The following is a 14,745-nucleotide window of genomic DNA, read 5'->3' as shown; positions in this document are numbered from 1 at the left end:
CTTTGACTTCCAATTAATTTTCATTTATTTTTTTTGTCAAACATCTTAAAAAGGTTTGACAAAAGCGAGAAGAACTAAAGACAGATAGTTCTCACTTTGTAACCTACTAAAATATTTTTTATATAGCCAGATTGAGCAGTGGAATGTCCGCAGAGCTGCTGCCCCGAGAGCATGCATTGCTCTATCAAGAAATGAAATGCATGTTGCAGATTACTTGATTTCTGATAATGTATGCTAGCACAGTGGGAATGAATGGATACACATACATTGGCACCTTAAAAAGTCTATCCTATTCCCTGCGCCTGTGGCATAGAGCTACATAAAATCTTTAACAAAATATACAGCTTTTTTAAAGTTTGATGTAATTGTGTCCAATCAACATACAGAATTTGTTAAATCTATATTGCACTTTAGATCAAGAGTACTTTAACAAGGCCATTAACTTATTACACATACATAATTTCAATCATTCACCTACGTGAATATAAGTATCCTTTCTTTGTGGTAAAACAAAGCAGTGTTCACTGCTCTGTAAAACAATGCAATGATAAAACAACTGTGAAATTAATCCAATGCTATTCACCACTGAGATAATCTTTAATAGGTAAATTAGAAGGGAACTGTGAGCAACAGAACACATGGCAAAAAATGCTTACATCTACAATGTGATATCTAATTAAATTGTGATAAGCAGATGTGCCATTTTAATTAGGTTTTTCCCCTGTCCATCACCAGTTAGCTTTGCAGTAATTAAGGTAGAGTATTATGAAATATAGGAGTAGTTAGCAATCAATTATAGATACAAATGGGAATAAGTAGTCACAAATAATATTAATACAAGATGTAGGAAAGAAATGTAAAATGGAAGAAAAAGTTGAAATACAACATTTAGTAATAATACTAAGCAATGTACACTATGTGCATGTATTCTTTTATTTTACATTTTCTAACTAAAGCATAGCTATGTTTATATGTGAGTGTATTTAAGTATTTATTTTTTTCATAAATAAATATGTTCCATCAAAGAAACACAAGAGCCTGAATGTTTTTAAAAATGTCAAGGCATTTCACAAATTATACTTTGAAGTTTTATACAAAACTATTTTTATTTTAGATAAATAAAATGAACTCACCGTGAAGTTGTTTTCTTCTATTATCATTTCAATAAGACATTGTGCATATAACAGGCAAATTATTTTATTTTGTCTCATGTCAATAAGAAAAAATACTGCAATCTCCACCAATTGTGCATGCACCGTAGCGATGACCTGATAATTTATAATCACTGTCATCAAAACAAAACACTGAGCCCTCAATGAACAACCTACTTTTCTACCCTACCCTTACCTTTTGGGTCACTTTACCCCACTCCCTCTAGAATGTAAGCTCATTGAGCAGGGCCCTCAATTCCTCTGTTCCTGTTTGTCCAACTCATCTGGTTACAAATACTTGTCTGTTAGTCCACCCATTGTACAACACTACAGAACTTGTTGGCACTTTATAAATAATAATAATATGATTATGTGATTATAAGAGGTTTTGAGCATGTTTTAATCTTTTTCAATTTTTTTCCATTATGTGAATTCTCAGACACATATGTGTGTTATGTGACTAAAAGTGTGTGATGCCTCGGCAATACCTTCCATTGCTTATGATACAATCATTAGTGCATTAGGTCCCCCCCTTTATTTTACTTTAGGTCCCCCACCCACCACTCTGTGGTGGGGGCCGAGGGGGAGGACAATAGGTCCCCCCCTTTCAAGTAATTTAGGCCCCCCACCAACAGCTCAGGGGTGGGGTCCGGGGGGAGATCAATAGGTCCCCCCCTTGAAGTAATTTAGGGCCCCCATTCGCCGCTCAGGCGTGGGAGCTTGGGGGGCAATAGGTCCCCCTACAGTTTAACCCCTTAAGGACACATGACATGTGTGACATGTCATGATTCCCTTTTATTCTAGAAGTTTGGTCCTTAAGGGGTTAAAAGCCTCCACTCGCGCGGCATGGTTAGGGGCTCAGGAGGGGGGCCCCATTTTTTCTTTTAACAGTGTTAAAAGAATTTAATTAGGGGCCCCCACCAACAGCTCAGGGGTGGGGGCCGGGGGGAGGACAATAGGTCCCCACTTTTTATTTTACTTTAGGGCCCCCACCAGCTGCTCAGGGGTGGGGTCCGGGGGGAGATCAATAGGTCCCCCCTTGAAGTAATTTAGGGCCCCCACCCGCCGCTCAGGGGGTGGGCAATAGGTCCCCCTACAGTTTAAAAGCCTCCACTCGCGCGGCATGGGTGGTGGTTCAGGAGGGGGGGCCCCGTTTTTTTCTTTTAACAGTGAGCAGCCACAGGCTGCTCACTGTTTAATAGACATGCCCCTACTCGCGATATAGCGAGTAGGGGCATAATTTAGTAATACTTAGTAATTTTTTACCTGGTATTAATACATTTGGCTGAAAGACCAATTTTGGCAACACAAGTGGGGACCTACATGATATTAGAGAGGTGGTATAAATGTTGTGGCTGATCACTATATACAGTTATAGTAAAAAGAGAGTATATCATCTTTAAATTATATTGTTTTACATATCAGGGCATAATAACAATCATCTGTTCTTTAGCAGGTCTTAAAATTAGGTAAGTGCAACCTAAGATGAATAACAACATATTACATTGTGTCCTGACTTACTAAGTAAAAATAAAGCCAAAATGGAGAGGTCATGTGAGAAAAACTAAGTACGCCTTATGATACAATAGCTTGTAGAAACACCTTTAGCAGCAATAATTGGAGGTAATTGATTTCTGTATAACTTTATCAGTCTCTCACATTGTTGTGGAGGAATTTTGGCACACTATTCTTTACAACATTGCATGCATAGCTCTCTTAAGGTCCTATCACAGAATTTCAATCGGGTTGAGGTCTGGACTTTGACTGGGCCATTTCAACAACTTAATTCTTTTAATTTCAGCCATTCTGTTGTAGATTCGCTGGTGCGCTTGGGATCATTGACCTGTTGCATGAACCAGTTCCAGACAAGCTCCAGGAGATGATGTCCCAGAAAACCCCTGAGTGCCTGTCAGAAAAAAAGAGAAAGGAGCCCAACGTGCATTTCATTGCCTTAGAGGTGCACCTTCATCAGGGGTAGGTTATCACTGATGAAGGTGCACATCTAAGGCACCGAACCACGCGTCGGGCACCTTTCTCTTTTTTCCTCACAGGGCACTATTTATCACAAGTGCAGGAACCAGCATTCTAAGCATTGTAATGCACTTTAGCATTTAACTTTAATTTGTTTTTCTTATTTTTCCTCCGACAAATTTAGGAAGATACTCTTAGTATAGGACTGTTGCTCTTTATACCTACTTGCTTATAAGTGAGACTAGGGATCAGTTCTGAATTGAGATTAGATCACGTTCTCATATAGGCAAGACCATAGCTCTTCCTTTAAAAGCTATTAAACTTTGACATTGCAACATCCTTGCAACTTTGCATGACAAATGTATCAGCAGTGCCTAGCAAACACTGAGAGTGTGGCTTTGATACTATATATCAACACACTGCTATCACTCTGTTCCTCTACTAAACATTAAGAGTTCACTACAGATTAAGTACTTAACTGTAATTTATACACCGCAGTTTATTCCCTTATAGCGATCTATACGGAATTCACTTTGGAACTATAATTCCTAGACTTATCTACTCATAAAAGTGTACTATATTCCTATTCTAGATAAACCAACTTATTAAAGTCTGAAATCTTAGTAATAGGAAGCACTTCAAGTCTGAGTATAGGGAGGTTGAGCCACTTGGCTCTTGATTATCATTTTGACCACTATACATTGGTTTTCATATGGGTTTTGATATGCATTTCTATATTTCTTGTAAATTTGTAAATAATAATTATTATTAACTTTAGTGATTAATTCCAGCTCGACACTCACCTGTAGAGTTTTTATTCTAACAGGTGGAGCATCATTCTTATTTGTTATTTCATTAGCAGCACCTGTCTGCTACTTAGACTCTTAATGTCTATGGAAGCAATATGGGTGTACTTAGTTTTTCACAAATGGCTTCTCCATTTTGGCTTTATGTGTTTTTTTTAAGAAATCATGACACAGTGTAATATTTCATGTGTTGTTGTTCATCTGAGGTTGCATTCACCTAATTTTAAGACCTGCTATCATATCATACACTGATATGTAAAACCATAGCATTCAAAGAGGGTGTGCTTTCTTTTTCCCAATATTGTTTATATATATATATATATATATATATATATATATATATATATATATATATATATATATATATATCTCAATGTATTAACTATATATATATATATATATATATATATATATATATATAATACATTGCTAAACACAAATTTTTGACTTTTCTGAGCCTGTCAAGTCCTTCTTTTGACCCATTTTGCCAAAGGAAAGGAAGTTGCCTAATAATTATGCACACCTGATATAGGGTGTTGATGTCATTAGACCACACCCCTTCTCATTACAGAGATGAACATCACCTAATATGCTTAATTGGTAGTAGGCTTTCGAGCCTATACAGCTTGGAGTAAGACAACATGCATAAAGAGGATGATGTGGTCAAAATACTCATTTGCCTAATAATTCTGCACTCCCTGTATAATTCCACAAAGTAAAAAAAAAATAGTGACATTTACAGGACTTGTTGCAAAATAATGAACAATAATGAATAATAATGAATGTGTTTATTACATTACAAACAGTAGTCGGTTAGTCAACCTTTTAGTCCTCACCGGTCCATATATATGGGTTGGCATTATATATATTATATCATTTTTTTATATTTATATATATATATATATATATATATATATATATATATTATGATATTTGAATGGTCCCCTCATAGTTTTGTGAGGAAGGGGAGATAATTAACTAATACATTATACCATTATAATACTTTAATATCTATAACGTATTTTAAAACAAGGACATCCAACCATAGAGGACCAGCAGGTGTTTGGACTCCATTTCCTATAATTCTCTGCCAGCCAACAAGTATGGACACTTTTACTACAAATTGGACACCACTGCTGCTTAGGTACACTTACCTGATAAATGCCAAGGAAATTACGTAGTCAGGGTTAACTGTAATAGTCCAGTCGCAATCTTTGCTGTGTGGGTATGGGTGAGGGAAATTTGGTGATAGTATAAATCCAGCAGATCCAGTAAGATTGCCACCACAAGGAGCTGTAGAAAAAAAAAAAAAACAGATATTAAATTATGTGCCTCTCATTTTTTATTTACCTAGAACATATTAACTGATAGCCACTGCTGTATTACAGCATGTGTTCTTTGCACAATTTTATATAGTAAAAAGAGTTTCATTATTTTTGGGCAATAGAGGGGTAAATTCACCATTATTTTAGATACGTGGTTCCAGGCTAATATATATATATATCACTTATAAAGCATTAAAAAATACCTGCCCCATACATTGCAGCTGTGAAAGACTGTGACAACCTTACATTTCCACAACATATTTCTGTAGGTTCTCATAGCAGTTCACTTCTAAGTAGTAATTTTTTGAGCCCGTGCCATAAATGGACAAACACACTGCTGAGTACAAATTGAGGCACAATTCTGGCCCTCATCAGTGCAGTGCTTGCATTGTCAAGGATTGAAATGATGGTCTTGAATATTCATAATACAAGTTTCTATTAAAGTTTCCTGGGACTAGAATTAGACTTGAATACCATGAAAAAAAATAATTTTATCCAAACTATTTCACTTGAAAATAAATAAATTAAAACATTTTGTGGAGCCAAATATCCTCTATAAGGCAGATTAGCTTGTCCAAGTTTTGTTAATTAAAAAAGATTCACAATAACAAATCTAACAAACCAAAAAGGTGCAAAAAGTGCCCATTAGTTTACTACAAAAATATACATACTATAAATGTAATAAATATATTAATAAGTGCACTAATAGGCATATTTTCTCACCATTCAAAGATCAAGTGAGAAAAAAAGTGAAAAAGAGGAGGAGCAGTAAAACAAATATATACATATTTCTGAAATCACCTAGCCTACTAAAAATAAACAATAATTAACAACGGAAAAATAGACATGAAATTCAATATGTGCGTGCAGATAAAAGTTTAAACACAGTGGTAGAAGACAATCCAACAAAGTTTGTGAGTCAGGTCTAACCAGTATATAAATAGTAAGAATAAAATAAGATTGTTATGATCCCCACAGAGGAAACACATTGTAGAAGAGACAAAACAACAAATGTAAAGAAAAGAAAACAGAAACAAGAAAAAAAGAAATGAAGGTTATAAAAGGGGGTAAATTTGTTGAAAAAGTAGGTTAGTGAGCAAAACAGAAGTCAGCCACAGAGTCTATGCATTTTGGAATATATGGTATGCCTCATGAATTGTATTCTCGTAGTTTGTCAGCATGTACCATCTATCATGTATGATCAAGAAGTAGGGCCGGATTAATATAGGAGCTGATGGAGCTGCAGTTTCAGGCCCCATACCTATGAAATAGGCCCATTGATTTAAAATATATATATATATATATATATATATATATATATATATATATATTTACTACTCTTCACATGCTCTTGCTTAAGTATGGGGAACAAAACTGGTGTGGGCTGGCTGACAATGAAATTAGTTAAGGTAAAGCTGACTTTGCGCATGCGAATGCTCTTGCTGATTCAGTCTCTCTAACACTGTGGCATGTTCCCTTTCTTCTATACTCACTACATACACTTTTTCTCTGTCCCAGACTGTAAAAGAGGAGCTTCTGTCTGGTAGTAAGAAAGTTAGGAGAGGAGTGGCCTGGCGAGTGCTAGGGTACAGTCCTTGGAAAGCGCAAAGCTAGCGCATCATTAGATGCATTTATGCCAAGCTCAGGGTGCTGTCTGCACAGTATGCCCTTGGTTGGTCACCCTGCATGATTGACAGGCAGCCTGATGTGCATTCACACTAGGCTGACCATCAATTTATTTTGTACAGACATGCCCATTTTTTAGACATGATTGTCCCTTTGGGAGGTTCTGGTTACGTGATACACTTCAGTGGCTCACCATTTTACCCCGTCCACTGAAATCCTGCTTCACCGGACACTGCTCTTAGGGCATATGGATTTACTTGAAAGATGAAACCGAGAGACTTGCATAGGGTATGTGTTTTCTGATAGCTATATCCTCTGAGATTCCCTCAAGCATGACCTCTGCCAGATACATTGCACTTGGGAGGTATAAATGTTTTAGTGTTTTCTGTCGATAAGATTCTGTAATTAGGCCCATCATAATTGTAAGCACCAGGCCCAATCCAACCCTGTCAGGCTAAACATGTACAAACATTAGTTTGTTCTCCTGCTTTTTGTTTTTGCCTTTGAAATTTCCTGTTTAAAATGATATTTCAGAAGGCTGCACACCAAAAGAAAGACTTGCACTTGCACACTTGCAACGAGGGTGGATCAAAGCTTTACCACATCTTCAAGGATGGGTCTTGTTTCCCACATACCCAAGAGCATACATTTTTTTTTAAAAGTCAACAAGAATGTTTCTCTTGGTTTTAAATTTCAAGCACTGGCTATGTGTTCAGATAGATAATAGGTGGTGCCATTAGAAATGAAATAACTCCTATAATCCATCTCTGGTGATGTATGGGCACGGGTAATGGATCAGTAGTCTTTTTCTAGATACCTGAATTGTTCCCTCACAGTTTAGTGATCAAGGTGAAGAACCTGACTTCATATTGAAGATATTCTATCAAATGTTACTCTTATGTAACATCTTAAATATTATTAATATCTTCCAAGGTGAGCAGGAAATGGTGGTTTTAGTTGTGTCAAAAGAATATATGGCTTTGGAATGAATAATAAAATATGACTGTTGGTGTGAAGATAGAAATATAGCTGTTAGGATGGAAAAAATAACATGATTGTAAGTATGAATCCTGGAATCTGGTTGTGCTCAGCAGGAGAAAATTACTGAAGAGAATGGATGGGATGGATAAGAGATTATGGATGTAACTATTATTATTATTATGTTATTATTTATATAGTGCCAACAAATTCCGTTGTGCTTTACAGTGGGTGGAAGAACAGATATGTAGTTGTAACCAGACAAGATGGACACACAGGAACAGAGGGGTTGAGGGCCCTGCTCAATGAGCTTACATGCTAGAGGGAGTGGGGTAAAGTGACACAAAAGGTAAGGATAGTATTAGACTAATGACAGTTGCAAGAGAGGAATCAGTCGGGAGCAGTTAATGCTTTTATGAAGAAGTGGGGTTTTAATGATTTTTTGAAGGAGTGGAGACTGGGTGAGCATCTAATGGAGGAGGGAAGTGAGCTCCACAGGAATGGTGCAGCCCCGGAGAAGTCTTGAAGGCAAGCATCAGAGGTGGACAGAAGATGGACGTAAGTCTTCAGCAGAGCGTAAGGGCTTAGACAGGGTATACTTGTGTATTAGTGAGGATAGATAGGTGGGAGTAGCATTATGTAGAGATAATAATCTCTTATCCATCACAGATAATATAGCTGTGGGGATAACTGAGAGAATGTGGTAGTTATGGCTTGTGGAGGAATAAATTTAATTAAAATCCACTACAATTCACTCATGGTGAATAATGAAGTGACTCTGCCCTGTTACTACAAATAACTCCCACAGTAACCAAGGAACATGCTCAAAACAATTTGAGTTAAGGAATATAATGTTGGCCCTTATTGAACAATGACCTTCCTATCATTTTCAGTGCATCTGTACTTTAACTAGAGTAAACCCCTGTGGATCTCTAAGTGGAAAAACTATTGCCTTTGAAATATATATATCTATTTTCTGCCATTACTTTAATGCACAAAGATTAGAGAAAAAATATCTTAATAAGCGATCAACCTTGAGAGACTATTACCATTCTAACAATGAGTGAATTACAGCAGTAGCACAATGCAAGCCAGCTATCATTACATTGTCTTTATAGTGTTACAACTAAAGTACTTGGGGCATTTTTAATCCTATTGTATTTACTACTGACAGTTCTGTTGCCTTATAACTGCAGTTTCTTTATTACAAAGCGACAAAGCTAACTAAAAGTCAGCTTCAGAGTTATAAAATGCATGAAAAATGTTGACACGCATAAGCAAGAGAATCTTCAGACTAAGCATAAAGTTATGTTAAAATGACATGCAGAATTTAGGAGACACCGTGTATGGTCTCAGTTTAATATTCTTGGTTTTCAAATGATTCAAATCTATTAGAAAAACATTTCAAATGATTTATCCGCAGAAGTCACTATTAAAGTAAATGGGAAATGTTGTACTTCAACCACTTGGAAACCTTTAGTGACAAATTTGAATAATTTATAAAGTTTTGACACACTTTTTAGGGAGGGGGAAAAATCAATCCTTAAAAAAAGATTATTTTTGTAATTGTTGTAAGCTATATTTAAAACCAATGACTTTAATCTCCACACTCACTATATAAAAATACATCAAAAAAGTAATTTAACACTTGATTAGTAGCACATTGCATGCCAGAGTGGAAATTTTGTTTGTCCCTGTTTGAATATACATGTAAAAGATATGACACAATACCACCCCCTCTACCAGACTTTCCTCCTATTCTGTGGTATAACTTGATGTTAACATGACATGTTCTGCTTATGTAATAAAAACATGACAAGATGGCTGCCACCGTTTGTCAATTCTCCAATTACTGTAGATACAATAATTTTAAAATAATTGTATTGGTATCATACGTTTTCAAACAAATCACAGCTAATGATTGATTCAAATGTTCACTTACAGCAGTGATGGGTAACATGAACTGTACCATGAATTCTGCAGAATAAATCTTAAACTACCTACATACATGTTTAGTTATCCCCTTAATAGATGGTGGTTATAGTACTAAATTGGTTTGTTTACAATTGTTTTCTGACAAAATCCCTGTTTGTCCTTAACTGCATAAAAAAAATAATAATAATAAAACAATGAATTAAAATCTTTGTGTGTCCACTGAATACTTTTGAGAGACATAATTTGTGCACATATAATAAAAAGATTATTAAATTTACAACTGAAATGTGTATACATATGTTTACCAAATTCAATGATACACAATGATATTTTATGCTTGCTACTGAAAGAATGTGTACAGTTTTATGTCAATGTCTCAAAAGAAAACACATAGATATCACGATTTAATTTTGTTCTTCAAAGATATTTTACTGAGCGTGTACAACATAGAGAAACACTGTGACAGCAGGATTAGATTAAATACAATTATTTAGGCAATAACTAAATTCTGTCAGCAAGTCATCTTTTAGCATGCTTCAGGGAAATGGCAAAGGAAGAGCAAAGAAAAAAAATTATCTTGAATTAATATGGAATTGCAATCTTTTATAGAGGCTTTAATTATATGTATAAAAGAAAATATTATGGAGGTGCCAACTCATATAAAGTTGTGTGATTTTATTAGCATATTTATTGTTAAATATTTAGGAAATCTTTTTAATTATATCACTAAACAAATGTATATTCATTTACATAAAATGGCTTTAATTGTTAACCTGTGAGATTCATAATTTCACATATACAGTGCCAATTATTTGGATTTCTAAATAAAGCCATACAATGTAATCTGATTTTAATGGAACACTCCAGGGTTAGAAATACATATCTGTTTCCTAATGCTAAAGTTTTGAGATCCCTAGTTAGGTCAGGGTGTTCCCAGGTGTAATATAAATAATATGTGAAAAAAAAAAAATACAAATAAAAAAAAAAAAAATTACTCACCTTTTCTCCCTCTGAGCTGTCGCAGTCTCTTTCTTGAAATACCTTATCTTAGATGTATGCCTCCAGGACGACGGTCTAATCCATTATATTGTTGAAATTCGGCAAGTGTACAGCGTTTGCAACAATGCACCTAATATTTTAAGATTCTGCCATAGAATACAATGATTTTGTATATCAGATCATGATGGCACTGTATATGCATGCGTGATGTCATGGTATGTTACGAATGAAAGCCGAAAAATAAAAGTCCTGGCTGTCAGACCAAGAAAGCTTGGAGGTATGGGTTGAAGCCTCACTTCCAATCATTCTAGTTATTAAAATAAAAGGGTTTAATTTTTTGTTGAGGGTAGGTAATTTATTTGTTTATAAAATATTTTACCAGGAAGGATACATTGAGATTTCTCTTGTTTTTATTATTATTATTATTGCCATTTATATAGCGCCGACAGATTCTGGAGCGCTTTACAATATTATGAGAGGGGGATTTAACTATAAATAGGACAATTACAAATACACTTACGGGAACAATAGGTTGAAGAGGACCCTGCTCAATCAAGCTTACATTCTATAGGAGGTGGGGTGTAAAACACATTAGGACAGGAATTTGCAGTCAAATAAGGTGGGCTGCCCTTTAGGAGAGAGCAAGAGACAGGTATTTGAGGCAGAGGTTACTCTGGGAGGCCATAAACTTTCCTAAACAGATGGGTTTTAAGGCACTACTTAAAAGATGCAAGACTAGTGGAGAGTCTGATGGCAGTAGGCAGGCTATTCCATAGGAAGGGAGCCGCCCGTGAGAAGTCCTGCAAGCGTGAGTGGGCCGTACGGGTGCGGACAACGAACAGGAGGTGGTCACGGGCAGAGCGGAGAGACCGAGAAGGGACATACCTATGGATCTGTGAGGAGATATAAGAGGGGCTAGAGTTGTTCAGTGCTTTATAGGTGTGAATTAGTACCTTGAATTGACTCCTATAGCATACAGGAAGCCAATGTAAGGACTGGCAGAGGGATGAGGTGTGAGAGAAACGACTAGAGAGGAAAATCAGTCTGGCGGCAGCATTCATTACGGACTGTAGGGGTGCAGTACGGCTTTTGGGAAGACCAATCAGGAGAGGGTTACAATAATCCATGCGGGAAATTACTAGTGCATGGACAAGCTCCTTGGTAGTATCTGATGCAAGAAAGGGGCGGATGTGGACTATGTTTTTAAGATGGAATCTAAAGGATTTGGCAACATGCTCAAAGGTGAGGCCAGAGGTGAGGCCAGAATCAAGTATGACGCCAAGACAGCACTCTTGCAAGGATCGACTGATGTGGGTACCACAAACTTGAAGGGAGAGCGAAAGAGGAGGATCAGTATTAGGAGGAGGAAAGACAAGGAGTTCAGTTTTAGAGAGATTGAGTTTCAGAAAGCGGGAGGACACCCAGTCAGAGATGGAAGAAAGGCAAGCAGTGACACGTTGCAGGACAGCAGGAGAGAGGTCCGGGGAGGAGAGATATAACTGGGTGTCATCAGCGTCCAGGTGGTAGTGGAATCCAAAAGAGGTAATAAGTTTGCCAAGAGAGGCAGTATAAAGAGAAAATAGAAGGGGACCAAGGACAGAGCCTTGGGGGACTCCAACCGGGACAGGGTTTTTAAGTATGTAAGTATGTGGATAGCTTTGATAGCACTATAATAACTTGCAATAGTGCTTACAGTATTTCTTTAAGCCAACTCATAATTTTTCTTGCCATTGAAGAAGGAATATGTTTTATAATGTAATACTGGGATTTTCTTTTTACGATGTGTAATTACTGTAAATAAAATCCATCCAATCACCCCCCAAAAAAACCTGAAAAATCTTTTAACCAACATATTTATAGGACTACCAGTCAACCCTTGAAGGTTTACACTGGGCAGATAAAAAAAGCCTCAGCCTATCATGGATTTTTTTTTTAACTAGATTGTGATGTCAATTTTGACTATTAATTTAGGAGGTGTTTTTTTTACATTAATAAGTCTCTTTTTTAAGGCACGAATTATCTGATAGTAATAAAAGCAGCAGAGTAAGGCATGTCTCTTTGTTGCCTTTCACATAATTTAAAACAATTTATCCTAATGTCCCTGTAACATGAATGCCATGTTTCTGGGTTTCCATAGTAATGAGCCCGGGGAAATGTCACTCCCTTGATTGATATACTATCTTCTTAACTTGACTTTCAATCATACTTTACCTTGTATGTCAAACTATATTGTCACACAAATGTACATTATCACCCACTCACATCTCCCTTTATTTAAAGCACATGTTTTTTCAAATGACGCATAGCTGTGACAATGAGTACAAATTTGTTTTCTTGTATATCCCCAGGTTCTTTTATATAAAAAAGAACATAAATGATATTATTTTGAATTTCACATTGTGATAAACCATAGGAACATAGCTGTCTTTTAAATGTTTTTTTCTTTATCAAATGTTAGTTTTCTTCAGTTTTACATATTACAATAATCAATCTGCAGTATACATGTACAATTGAAAATAAAGGCTATATGAATTAATTAAAAAAAAAGTAACTTTTTTATTCCCACATAACTATTTATGAATTATTATATTTTGTCTTATGAGCATTTATATAATGAATGCATCCATAAACTAGAGAAATTTTAATTGCATGCTATAAAAAAACTACAGGGCATTTAAAATTAATCACGAATGCGTGTTTAGTTTTTGTATATTTTTTTTAAAATCTAGATTTAAATTTGAGACTTCTGTAATATAATTTCAGGCTTGGACAGTTTTTGTCTAGCTATTGGGACATTTATTCTGAGGTAAAGGGCCTTTGGTGTTTCCATCACATAGTCTCCACCTGTGACTGCTAAAGGAACACTATAGAGTCAGGAATACAAGCATGTATTCCTGATCCTATAGTGTTAAAACAGCCATCTAGCCCTGCTGGCCCTCATTTCTCCCCTAAATATTGCAAAATCTTACCTTTATTCCAGTCTGCTGCCACTGACTCTCCCCTGATCTGCCTTCTTGGCTGACATCATCAGAATCGGAAAACATTGAGTTGGCTGAGACTGTCAAGGAGGCAGATCAGGGGCAGAGGCAGCAAAAGTCAAACACAGCCCTGGCCAATCAGCATCTCCTCATAGAAATACATTGAATCAATCATCTATATGAGGAAAGTTCAGTGTCTCCATGCAAAGAGTGGAAGCACTGAATGACAGTGCTGCACACTGTGCATCACTGACCCAGGAAACACTCTAGCAGCCATATGAGGAGTGGCCAGTGCAGGTATCCCTAGGCTGAAATGTAAACACTGCAAAAAGCCTGAAGGGAATGCTTATACTCACCAGAACAATTACAATAAGCTGTAGTTGTTCTGGTGACTATCATGTCCCTTAACTTAGGAATGATTTACATCTTTCCATACTGACTCCATATCTTCAATGTGAAAAACACATATTTTTGTCTAGAACTGGTAGACCCATCTTGGGTAAATTCTTAGATTAATAAAAAAAAATATGTTCACAGGCACACAAAAAAACATTTCTAAAATCTTATTACATGTTCAAACAATCTTTACCCATGGTTGTCATCTGAATCCACAATGATGGACATTTGCTTATGCAGTTGAAAATGGAAAACAAAAGTAAAAAAAAATAAAATAAAACCAAATTTAACTCAAAAAACGGGGCCTGACCAACATGGCCGACAGACGTGCATGTGGTGAGCTCCTCTCACAAAGCACTCCAAGCCGAGCTAAAACTAAGCTAATTCCCACAAAAAGGCAACAAAAAAGATGGTATACAGTACCTACACGACGGGGAAAGCTCACTGGCTACTCTGGAGACTCACCCGCCGCCCCGACGCCAAAAGACACTTCTGAGGCCTACACACGTGGCGGAACCCACGGAGGGAGGAAACGGCCGATCCTCCAACCTGGGGCCGCTGTGCTACTGCAAGCATCCCG

General features: G+C 36.5%; 1 protein-coding gene across 1 annotated transcript in view; it reads right to left on the bottom strand.

Annotated features, from left to right (window-relative positions):
- CSMD3 (CUB and Sushi multiple domains 3) overlaps positions 1–14,745 on the bottom strand; it is a 1,213,223-nt gene that overhangs the window by 430,795 nt on the left and 767,683 nt on the right. The window contains exon 30 of the mRNA XM_063451130.1: positions 5,083–5,221. Coding sequence (XP_063307200.1) covers positions 5,083–5,221 — 139 coding nt within the window. The remainder of the gene's footprint in view (positions 1–5,082; positions 5,222–14,745) is intronic.

This window comes from Pelobates fuscus, chromosome 4 (assembly GCF_036172605.1).
Source record: "Pelobates fuscus isolate aPelFus1 chromosome 4, aPelFus1.pri, whole genome shotgun sequence".
Lineage (NCBI taxonomy): Eukaryota > Metazoa > Chordata > Amphibia > Anura > Pelobatidae > Pelobates > Pelobates fuscus.
This window is presented reverse-complemented; position numbering and strand designations above follow the sequence as displayed.